The sequence below is a fragment of the Hippocampus guttulatus genome, chromosome 12 (genome assembly GCF_054856545.1).
Source record: "Hippocampus guttulatus isolate MCC_2025c chromosome 12, RoL_Hgut_1.0, whole genome shotgun sequence".
Classification (NCBI taxonomy): domain Eukaryota; kingdom Metazoa; phylum Chordata; class Actinopteri; order Syngnathiformes; family Syngnathidae; genus Hippocampus; species Hippocampus guttulatus.
In genome coordinates this window covers 6,635,128-6,647,075 of record NC_141272.1, presented here as the reverse complement: position 1 = coordinate 6,647,075, position 11,948 = coordinate 6,635,128, and the positions used below count along the sequence as shown (strand labels likewise).

The window sequence follows — 11,948 nt, the reverse complement described above, 5'->3', positions numbered from 1 at the left end:
CTTTACCTACACAAAACAAACACATGATGGATTAAAGAGAAGGAAAATGTGTCCATTCTGATGCTTATACACCATTATACGCGTATACACATACAGTACATGCATGTTATTTTCACAAAATTATTCAACCTGTATGTTGGATGCGCACACATTTGACTACTGCCAGTTTTTTTCTCCCCATGTGCAGATGGCTTTTACGTAACGTGGGGAGTCTCTGAGGGGGTTGTAATGACTCCAGGCCAGTCTCTGCCTCCTCATGGTAAACAACTGGGACGTCTGCAGTCTTCTGACCTCAAGCAAGTCATTCAGAAGGTACACGACAATATGTTGAATTGTTTACTTTGATTTCAAAGTAAACGCCATAACTTTTACAACAGCTTTCTGCTTTGTGTGAATTGAAATCACCTTTGTACTCCTTCCCTCACATTTTTTTATTTCAAAACATTTCACCTACTGTCAAAGCTGTCACATTTGATTGATTGATTGATTGATTGATTGATTGATTGATTGATTGATTGGAGCTACCTTTTACTGAGTAGTGGTTTTCCCCATGTTTGTTTTCTCTAGGGACTAGTGCTGTACAGCCGTGATAACAGAGAGTTGGATCTCCTCCTTTTCTGGGAAGTGTGCGACTTTGTGTCCAGGCTCGATCGAGTGCTGAGCCGGCCCGGTGGCTCTCTCCTCCTGGCGGGTCGGAGTGGGGTCGGGCGGCACACAGCCACATTCCTGGTCTCACACATGCATGGATACCTCCTGTTTACACCAAAGATCTCTCGTGGTTATTCCCTGAAGCATTTTAAGAATGATCTCAAGACGGCAAGTGTTGGTTTCATTCAAGATTTGGCCATTCTAGTTATTGTAGCACATAGCGTAAAATGTGTGTACACTCTTTGTGCTTCACATATTAATACGTGCACAGGTGATGCAGTTGGCTGGACTAGAAGGGCAGCAGGTTGTTTTCTTGTTGGAGGACTATCAGTTTGTCCACTCTGCTTTCTTGGAGATGGTCAACAGCCTGCTCTCATCTGGTACATGTTTTCATTTTAGAAGGAGTGGTCTAACTTGGACACATTTGAGAATTTCAGTTTATAATGTGTGTCGAATGTGTTTTAAGGTGAGGTTCCTGGACTGTACACCCCAGAAGAGCTGGAGCCTCTTCTCTCTTCTCTCAAAGATTCAGCTTCCCAGGATGGATTTACTGGACCCCTATACAACTACTTCTCCTTCAGTTAGTATGCCGCATTTATCTGCCATTCGGCATTCTTTTGAACTCCCTGTGTGGTATATCTGGTCATCTTTTCTCTCTACTTGTTCAGACTATCTTGCGGTTTTGCTCCATCATTGTTCTGTATTTGTTTCCATCTCTCCTTCTCTCTTATCGAGCAATGTACCGTTGAAGTGTTGCAGGGTCACTAAGGTTGAAGCTGTAGCCAGGGAATTTATTTAATAGCTTACTGTTAAAGTCAAACCACTAAAAAGCCTCCCGATAGCTCATTATTCAAGTCTGCCAGACAATTATATTCAGAGGGACAATATTATGAGCATCAAGAAACACACACTCTACCACGTGTCACTTGTGATCTCAATTTTGTGAGGAAAGGCTTTTATGGTAATGTTAAACCCTTCTTTCTGTGTCAAATCACCCTCAGGAATCCAGCAGAATCTTCACATCGTTCTAATCATGGACTGTTCAAACCCCAACTTCACCATCAGCTGTGAGAGCAATCCGGCTTTTTACCGCAAGTGTTCTGTCCAGTGGATGGAAGGATGGTCTGAAAGCAGCATGAAGAAGGTCAGATGATTATTTTTTTATGAATGTTTCTCAACCTGTTGAATTTAACATTGAGTGTGTGTTTTTTGAGAAGCAATTATTGTTATGTGCACGGTTTTGCATAAAATTGTGTCTTGTCAGATACCCGAGCTGTTACTTGCACAGGCAAACGGTAAAGATAAGAAGGAGGGTGAAAAGAAGGCACGGAAAGGTACGAATACTCTTGAAGAATAATATTTCTTTTAGTTCCATCTTACATAGCAACAAATCTTGAGACACTCAAGGAATCATTTTGACTCCATTGACAAAAAAATAACTGTAACTTTCTTCGGAAACAATGATCAAATTACAAAAACATGTTTCTTTTATTGTTATGTTATAATGTTATAATGTGTGCTCAGAACCTGGACAGGAAGATGTGAGGCGTCTGTTCCTCATGGTCCATGAGTCATGTCAAGAACATGGTGCAACACCCAGCCAGTATATGGCCTTTCTACACCTTTACAATGCAATTTATAGCAGAAAGAAGATGCAGCTCACAACCAGACAACAGCATCTGCAGGTAATACATGCAATGAAGCTCTAAAGTTGTTTACAAATACAGTCACAGTTTCTTGTTGCTTTTTTTTCACCTCCCACTACTGTTTAACCAGACTAGTTGTTAATATGAAAAGCAGAACTGACTTTGACTTGTGCTTGCAGGCCGGTGTGTCTAAGCTTAATGAAGCCAAGGCACTGGTTGATGAGTTGAAGAGGCGGGCTGCAGAGCAAAGTGTGCTGCTGAGGACAAAACAACAGGAGGCCGATTCTGCCTTGCAGGAAATCACCACATCCATGCAGGTACAGTGTATCATTTGATTGGATTTGTATTGTCGTTTCCAAATTGTACACTGAGTGGCAGGCACGATGAGTGTCTTGGTGAAACGCCATTCAGTGTCCTTGATGACTCACTGCACCTCTCCTCCTCTGCATCTCTTGCATTTCAAGTCCCAGTAGTGTTACCTATTCCCAGCTGTGAAGACCATATTCACTGAGCAAAAATGCACTTTTGTTTGTTTCATTCCATCTGTTGTATTCTCTCTGTAGATATTCATAATTCTGAACGCGGTAATCCCTCGACACTTCATGCTTTACGACTGAAGTGCTTTGCGTTTCTTTTCCCAAAATACTATGTGGTAAATGGGCTGTCACTTGTATAGGGCTTTTCTATGTTGGGCACTCAAAGCGCTTCACACTGTTACCTCATTCACCTACTGGTGACACAGTACGAGGAACAACTTGGTGTTCAATATCTTGCTCAAGGACACTTGGACATGGTCGCAGTGGCCAGGGATCGAAACACCAACCTCCGGGTTGGGAAACGACCACTCTACCACTGAGCCATTCCTTTTTAGTTAACCACTAATAACACCAGCTCATAATTGTTGGCCCTTCAGAATGCCAGTGACCAGAAGGCAGAGATGGAAAAGATTCAAGCAAGAATGGCTCAAGAAGTGTCCAAAATAGAAGAGCGGAAAGGCAACATTGAGGATGAATTGAAGGAAGTAAAGGTAGGTTGACAGGTTGATTTGTCAAGGGCTACCCTCCACCATATAGCTTGGGCACATTCTCACACATTTACTTTGTTTTTTTCCTAAAGCCTTTGGTGGATGAGGCGAAGCAAGCAGTAGGAAACATCAAGCCTGAAGCTCTGTCTGAGATCCGCTCTCTCCGCATGCCACCTGATGTCATCAGGGACATCCTGGAGGGGGTCCTAAGACTGATGGGCACCTTCGATACCTCCTGGGTCAGCATGAAGAGGTGAGATAAGGTAGAATAGAGGCATGAGGAACAGCTGTAAGGATACACACAGAGGAGACAATAGAAATAAAATGACAGCTTAAATGTTTTGGACTAAGTCAACTGATGAAAATAATACACTTCTTAAGCTGACTCGGCTCAAGGGTGATGTTTTCTCCATCTGTTTTTATTTTTGTTTTTTTGTCTATATCCCCATCCTATCCTTAGTTTCCTAGCAAAGCGCGGCGTGAGGGAGGACATAGTTACATTTGAGGCCAGGAACATCACCCCAGAGATTCGCCAGAGTGTGGAAGAGCTACTTTACAGGAATAAGGCTTCCTTCGACCCCAAGGTCGGTTTGCCCCTAATATACACGTATGTTTTTGACAGATTCACAGATCGTGTTGTTTGTGACTTGTGATCCTGTTGTCGTGGACAGAATGCAAAACGTGCAAGTGCAGCAGCTGCCCCTCTGGCTGCCTGGGTTAAAGCCAATGTTCAGTATTCCCTTGTACTACAGAGGATAGAGCCTCTCGAGCGAGAGCAGGCTGGACTAATGGAGTGAGCATACACACACACACACACACACACACACACGCACGCACGTGCACATCCTACCTACAATACAATAGTTTAAAGCTATACGTTAGACACAGCAGCTTTTTTATGTAAACCAATCAGTATACTTTGAACCTGATTTACTTCAGGTTTGCATGTGATGAACTGGGTGCAAACTTGAAAGCACGAGTAAACAGATGTGGAAGCTGATCGACTGACGGGGCTCAACCAGGATTGCGACTGCCAAGCATGCAAAATTGCTGCCCATCTGATTTTGTGTGTTCGAGGAGTAAATGCAAACAGATACATACAGTATACCACATGCAATGAGATGTATCAACACTGAGATTAATTTTGATGGCTGGCTTTGTGTCAGTCAACAGCGCAACAAAATCATAGGTGGAGGAATATTTTCTTGGGTCATGTACCGTAAACATTTTCGAAAGGCGAGCAAAACATATGGTGGTATATTCAATTAGCATTCAGCAATGCACATTTGGAGCCTATGAGTTATCCACAGTCAGACGGACTTGGTGGCGGTAGCGATGAATTAGATCTGAATCACGAATGAATGTTAATATCGTTAATAATATTGTTTTTTTGTTTTTTTTTCCAATTACTCTATGTCAAATGACTACAAAAACAACCCGAGGCACATTTCTTTCTTTTTTTTTTTTACTGGTCAGATTTGCTTGATGTTGATCACATTATTTATTGTGCTTGTCCAGCAACCTGAGGAAAACGGAAAGTCGAAGGAATAAGCTTGAGGGCCTACTCAACTCTGTTGGAGACAAGGTTAATGAACTCAAAGAGAAGTATGAACCTCCTTTCATTTCTCCTATTGTTTCAAACTTGGTTTTTTCATAATTACGGTTTATGCTGCGTGCGTGCATGCAAGTGTGTGTGTGTGTGTGTGTGTGTGTGTGTGTGTGTGTGTGTGTGTGTGTGTGTGGCCAATTATATGGTCCTGTCTTTGTGGTGACCATTTTATTAGGAAGGCAATTTTCTGTTCCAAACACATATCCGCTCTGACCTCAATGTCATAAAAACCTAAGGAAGAACCTACAAATGAGATTACTGTAAATGAAAAAAAAAAAACAAGTACTATGTAATAGAATGTAGACTGTTGCTAAGCATATGCTAAAGCTCTAACACAAGGACTCAATATTGCTTGCAGGGACAAGTGATTAAACTTGATTTGATTTGATCATTTTAAATCAGTGTTACATTAAAAATGTCATCACATTGCAGTTGCAGGAGGTTACCCAGCTACCACGGTGACTATAATACGGCACATAATCTCTTACACGCTCACCTTTGGGAAATTGACTTTGATGACATCACGAGCAACTGGCTGCTTAGCATGTTTCTCAAGGTTCCAGTCATCACGTTGCAAGATGCCCATTTGACACGTCACACCTGTCATCCTTGAACCAATTTGTTGTTACTGTCTGTTTACTGCCACTGCATTTTATGGTCATCAAGGATATTAACAGTCACGGCTGCCCGAAAGGCAAATATATTCCCCCTTTCTTAAAACGTACTGGACCATGGTGATTGCAATCAAGTAAAGGTCAGCAAGGTACTGCATATATCAAGGTGACTCTCTTTTTTTGCATTCCTGCATCCTGACAATGTGTTTCTCAACAAGATCAATATCACTCATACATATTTCATATCATCTCCCTCTTTTGCTGCCTTTGTGAGGTTTTCTATAAGTGCAATGAATATATTTTCAAAAATTATTTTTCTTTGCCTCATCCGAAAGGACAATAAATATGGCTGTTGATTTGTTACACCATTCAGCATCATTGTCCTATAATAATTATGAATAGAACATGTACTTGAGCTGTTTTTTAATTGTTAATCTTCTCATTAGCACACAGTGACTGACCAAAATATTCCATATATCTGTACAATCAATCAGTGAGAGCAAGAATTTTTTACTCATGGAGCCAGCACTTCATCACTAAACTACCGAATTAAGGGTAAATTAGTGTGCGGATTGATGCAAGTGGCATACACATTAAACACATTTACACTTTTTAAAATCAAATTTGATTTGTGTGTATAGATATACAGTATATATATATATATATATATATATATATATATAGAGAGAGAGAGAGAGAGAGAGGGGGGGGTAGTGGGAGGGAGAGGGAGAGAGAGACTCACCAGTTCCTTGTCTTTCTTTCTCTCTGTCAGGTTTCAGTGTCACACTGCAGAAGCAGCTAAGCTGGAGGCTGAGGTGACAAAAGCTCAGGACACAATCAATGCTGCCCAGCAACTGATTTCCCAACTGGACGGAGAACACAAGCGTTGGAACACACAGGTTGTGTGAAGTATTGATACCGCTATTGCTATTATAGCCATTTTATAGTAAAATCAATGCACAAAAGGCTTTCTGTTGACAAAGGGATGAGGGGCCCTTTATTTGCTGTTTAACTTCTTTCAACAGCATCTGTCTGGGTGTTAATTAAAACACTCAATCTCCTTCTGACACACAAACAAATTCATTCCCTCACACTCTCAACATTGCTTACCATTTGTTCCATAGAAACACTTCACTGTCTACTTGCATTTCTTTAAACCTGACACACACATCTGCAATGTCATCTCATTTCATTTGTTTCTTTTTGTGCAAAATACCTCATTTTGTACAAAAAGCCAAATACTACCACAAATGCATTAATTAACAAAACTGATCAAGAAAAAAAGGAATCGTATACTCAAAAATGAAATAAATTCCATATGTGTACTGCCAAAAAAGGAGTGGGAAAAACAAAACTTGTGATACACCACCCCCATCTCACATTTATATTACACAGCATACTATTTTTGCTTCCTGGGTAAAGTCCTACAAAGGCCTACTCGTAAATAACAGATAGGAAACAGATTAGGATATATCTCAATTATAGTCTATATTATTTAAAGTTGAATATACAAATTATTTCAACAATTACTTACCAAAAAGTTCACACTCACATCGGCCCTTCAATGTTTTAAGATAATATGACAGCGTTGGTGAGCTTCATAATACTTTTAATTACCGTGGCATGCTTCAGGGGCATCAGCAAGTATGTCTTGTAAAAAAAAAAAAGTTACACAGACACACATAATAAGACCATGGCATTCTATTAATACAACTTGAGTCGGAAACTTTTTGCCACAGTATTAAGATTACCACGAGAAATTAAAATAGTATGCTAATGTAGTGCTGAAAAGAAAACCAATTTTAACTTTGACCTCAGCTATCTTCGTCATGGATATGCATTATCTTGACTTTTTTTCTGACTTCTTCCATTTTTTTTTCTCCATTAGATGTCGGAGATAAAGAATGAGTTAGATACACTCCCTGTGAGGGCAATGCTTGCTGCAGCCTTCATCACATATTTGTCCGCAGCTCCTGAAGATCGTCGTAGACATTGTCTAGAAACCTGGATGGCTGAATCTGGACTGCAAAGTAATTGTGCTTTTGACAATGAAAGACCATTTAAACACTTAATGGACAAAATGCAATTGGACATCTGAACCATTGTAGCTCGAAATCCTGAAAACAAAACAAAACAAACAAAAAAAAGAATTGGTCTGTCTCGACCAGCTATAAAGGCTTCCATTTGTTTGGGAAAACTTGCTTTTTTGTGCACAGAGGCAAGTAATGTTGGAACAATTAAGAACCAAAAATGGATTCTCTTAAGTTTGATAGCATGGGGTGTGAATAGCCCCTTACTGATGAACCAAAAACCTTTGCCCATGTTTTCTTTATCAGTGTTTCCCATCCTTCATTAACAAGGCACACCTTTTATTTATGGCACACATGACCAAACCAAAAAATGTGACACAAAGTTTCTATCCATAGAAATAATGATGAGCTGCTGTAAATCTACTCTCAAATTTACTTACTCATGGGCCTGTTTAGTTGACTAGAAAATTGATATATGAGTAAAACATAAAGAAAGGCACATACCGAGATCTGAAATTATATTTCCGGGACCAATAGAGCATATCGGTGATTTTCTGCGGCACACCTGATGAGCACTCACGGCACATTAGTAGTCGTGAATCCTTGCTTTGTGAAAAATATTTGTTTATTCATCAAAGAAAAGATGACACTCAGCTGTGTTTGGCGGGGCCAAAACTCATCACAGTCTTCATTTATGTTGGTTGGAATAGAGTTTGACTTCAGGTCATTCCTGTCATTGGAGAGTGAACAGTTGATCTGGAAGAGTCAAGGGCTGCCGTCTGATGACCTCTCCATGGAGAACGCCATTGTCATTCTACAGGTTGGGAATTCACTCTTATGCTTGTCTTCCCCGATTTTCTCATTGATATTATTGAGCTCTGTCCTCATAATACATACGGCGGTTATCAGAAAACAGTTTTATGGGATTATGTTGTCTTGCCTTTATTTGATCACTCATTTCCAACCACTTCGTTCAAAGTATCAAAACGACTGCATTGAGCCTGTTGTCATATCCATATGAACAAATTACATCTGTGTTTGTGTTTTCTGTCTCCATTTCTGTCTTGTAGATCAATGAACTTAAGTTACGGGTAAGGAGTTGATCCGTAGATCCAGATTGTTTGCGCTCATGCCATACACATGTGAAGTCACGCACTATAAATACACAGTTGACCCATGAACTTCATTTGTTTCATCTTTGAATTCCTGCAGCAAACATCATATGACGTGGGTGTTAATAGCGACAAAAAAAACAACAAAAAAAGAATTTTCTAAGCAGAAATGGTTCATTTGTACATACTCAGTGTTGATCATGTAGATGCTGGCAGTAATGAGACCATCAAATGTATCAAGCATCGGGGGAATTGTTCTCCTTTCATATGTAGGAAGTCATGCTGATCAATAACCATAGCAGCATAAAGACAGAACTGAAGTTCACCTATGAGTGCACATACACCTCATTTCCTAGTGATCCAGCACCTTTCGAGTCGAAGACCTCGTAGAATGACTAAACTCTTTTTTTTTTTTCTTAGAGTGTTGCATGTCCTTTTCTCATTGATCCTTCCTCCCGAGCCACAGAATGGCTCTGCACACATCTCAAACAAAACCGACTTGAGGTGATCAACCAACAGGTAAGTGTGACTTTAAAGGCATCAGATGTAATTCACTCTTTTAAGTGAACTCTAGAAAATGTATCATGATCGCTGTTTTGACCAACACTGACAAAGAAGTACCGGTACGAATTTAAAATCTCACTGGAGTCCGGCCGAATCCTCTTATGTCACAATTTGGTAAATTTCACAATTTATTTTCACAAATCTGTACTATTGATCAGTCCGCATGCGTGGGTGTTATCCCGACAAGTTACGGACCAATCTAAAGTGTACAAAATGGTACATGACTGGAATAGTACAAAACAGACAGCAAATCATTTGCTGAAGGTGGACTGACAGTCTGATTTTATTTGCTGTAGCTCAAGTAGTTGCTATGATGTTTCTCAGTTTGTTGCTACGTCTTCGATGTTCATAATAGTCACACATTTGTATGTTCATAAAGGACAGTAACTTCATGACAGCACTGGAGCTGGCAGTCAGATTTGGAAAAACACTCATCATTCAAGAAATGGATGGAGTGGAACCTGTACTCTATCCACTATTGAGGAGAGACCTCATCGCACAAGGTATAGTAGTGAAATGCACAAAACCATATTTGATTAGGATTTTAGGGTTGCTATGCGACATAATTTTGCTTCATGACTTCTCTCTGATGCATCTGAATTGCCCTGAGAATAATCCGCATTGAACAAATTCAGAATTAATATTATTTACAATGGAAATCATTGGAGTCAAACATCATTTGACATCATTTGCCTTTTTGATTTATTTTTTTTTTACTCTTTGACTCATTACCACGTCTATTTTTATTTTTATTTTTACGGAACTCACATTTTATGTCACATCCAGACATCCGTTTTTGTTATTTAATTCAGAATGTTCAAGCCAAGTGGAAAACCGATCAAGCATGTCGGAATGGTGACTGTGGCAAAGTGATGCATGTAGTTAGCAGTTCTGCCTTGCAGTCAGATGTTGTGGGTAGAAATCTCAACTCCCAGCTTTTTTTGTTGAGTTCTCACCTTGCTTCCTCACACTTTGGTTGACGCAGTTGTAAAATCACTCAGCAGAGGCATTGCGCCAGCAGAATACATGTGCTGGATGCACTAGTCTGGATGCGGAGGTGGTGAACAGTGTCTTAAAAACACAGAAGCCCAAAACAGTTGACAGAGGGATCTGAATACTCCGAAAATTTCGCAACACGGTTACTAAGTTGGGAACAAAGTTTTGCGTTTTCTCTTGCTCAGCCCTTAAATGGGAAGTCAAGTCAGAAATATTCTTTCGAAAAATACGTCCTTTGCCCTTTCTCTCCTCCGCTCGAAGCAACTTCCGTGTAGTTCCCCCACAAACAAAAGCAATCCATAATGTCAGTCCCTGCATGTTCGACGAGGACGGTAGGTGTGTCGTGTTTACCATGGGGTCGGTGAGATTGAAATGGCTGCTCTTTGCTCAGCCTACCTGCTTAAATCATGGACGGCGAAACTTAGTGTTTGGGGCAATTTTTATGCAAATCAGACGCACTGTTATATCAAAGTGGGGCACAATTCTGAATGTCCCTCCTTCAAACTCATTTTCGGAAATGGGCAGATAAGGGGCATGTTAACAATGGAAAGAACGAAGCGGAAAGCAGAAAGACAAAGGCCACGCTGCATTAGAAATTCTAAGAGCAGTAAAGGTCACATTTGAGAGTGACTTGTAAGACCATCGAAGAGAAAAACTCAATCCCTTGTTATTTTTTTTTCTTTTCTGGCAACGCACATTTGTATGCACATGCACACAGGCCCAAGATACGTTGTACAGATTGGTGACAAGGTTATTGATTACAACGAGGACTTCCGACTCTTCCTGGCAACACGTAATCCTGCTCCTTTCATCCCCCCTGATGCTGTTTCCGTGGTTACGGAGGTCAACTTTACCACCACAAGAGCAGGCCTGCAAGGACAGGTGATTTATTTCTTGATTTTTTTTTTCCATTGGTCAGCAATAAATCCTACACCACTTTTGTCAATCTAAGCACTTCAACTGAACAATGTCATGACAACACAAATACGTGTTTGCTTGTTTGTTTGTGAATAGCTTCTGGCCTTGACCATACAACACGAGAAACCTGAATTGGAAACAGAAAAAACAAGACTGCTTCAACAAGAGGAAGACAAGAAGATACAGCTTTCACTATTAGAAGAGTCACTGTTGGAGGTACGACAAGAAACGTAACGCTTCTTGCCCATGTCGTACAGGAATGTGTTGTTTGTTACTTTTGTTGTGAAATCTCAGTCTCATTCCCGGTGAGTGGTGGTCAGGTTCCTCTTCAAGTCCACAAATAGATCAATCAATTAATCAGTCAACCACTGTTATTGTCATCAGAGGAAATAGCCGTGTCCCAATACTTTCAGTATATCTGCCCAGTTTATATTCTCGTCATACCATTTTAAAATGCAATTTTTGTCAAAAAACAGCAACTAGTACAGGAGCAAAAGGCTAATTGCCTTCCTGCAAATGCGGTCGTGAGAATATGAAGATGCTATGACAAACAGATAAAGGTTGTCAAAATTAGCTTCACATAAACTTCAAACGTGAATACAAATTTGCTGGATTTTATGTCACGAACACTTTTTTTTTTTGTGCAAAAGAAACACATAACCGGGTCATCAGTGGTACACGAAAACAGTCTTGTGATTTATTTTGTTCAGTTTACCATTTTCATGCTTCACTGCTTTCCCCATTCGTTTTACCCGAATGTTTTTGTGAATGCCTTTTATTTTCAGTC

The 11,948-nt window shown here is 40.2% G+C and overlaps 1 protein-coding gene across 3 annotated transcripts in view; it reads left to right on the top strand.

Annotated features, from left to right (window-relative positions):
* Positions 1-11,948, top strand: part of dync2h1 (dynein cytoplasmic 2 heavy chain 1) — a 62,810-nt gene that overhangs the window by 25,825 nt on the left and 25,037 nt on the right. For 2 of the 3 annotated variants that reach the window (XR_015102434.1, XM_086125236.1), the window contains exons 52-72: positions 188-312; positions 568-816; positions 920-1,028; positions 1,115-1,228; positions 1,650-1,792; positions 1,913-1,982; positions 2,173-2,333; positions 2,474-2,611; positions 3,208-3,321; positions 3,411-3,571; positions 3,779-3,902; positions 3,990-4,111; positions 4,837-4,923; positions 6,314-6,440; positions 7,430-7,571; positions 8,282-8,391; positions 8,642-8,662; positions 9,104-9,202; positions 9,627-9,750; positions 10,962-11,125; positions 11,258-11,377. Coding sequence is in view for 2 of the 3 variants with exons in the window: in XM_086125236.1 (XP_085981362.1) it covers positions 188-312; positions 568-816; positions 920-1,028; positions 1,115-1,228; positions 1,650-1,792; positions 1,913-1,982; positions 2,173-2,333; positions 2,474-2,611; positions 3,208-3,321; positions 3,411-3,571; positions 3,779-3,902; positions 3,990-4,111; positions 4,837-4,923; positions 6,314-6,440; positions 7,430-7,571; positions 8,282-8,391; positions 8,642-8,662; positions 9,104-9,202; positions 9,627-9,750; positions 10,962-11,125; positions 11,258-11,377 (2,624 nt within the window). In the remaining variant the exon portion in view is untranslated. The remainder of the gene's footprint in view (positions 1-187; positions 313-567; positions 817-919; positions 1,029-1,114; positions 1,229-1,649; positions 1,793-1,912; positions 1,983-2,172; positions 2,334-2,473; positions 2,612-3,207; positions 3,322-3,410; positions 3,572-3,778; positions 3,903-3,989; positions 4,112-4,836; positions 4,924-6,313; positions 6,441-7,429; positions 7,572-8,281; positions 8,392-8,641; positions 8,663-9,103; positions 9,203-9,626; positions 9,751-10,961; positions 11,126-11,257; positions 11,378-11,948) is intronic. The other variant, XM_086125237.1, reaches the window with a different exon arrangement.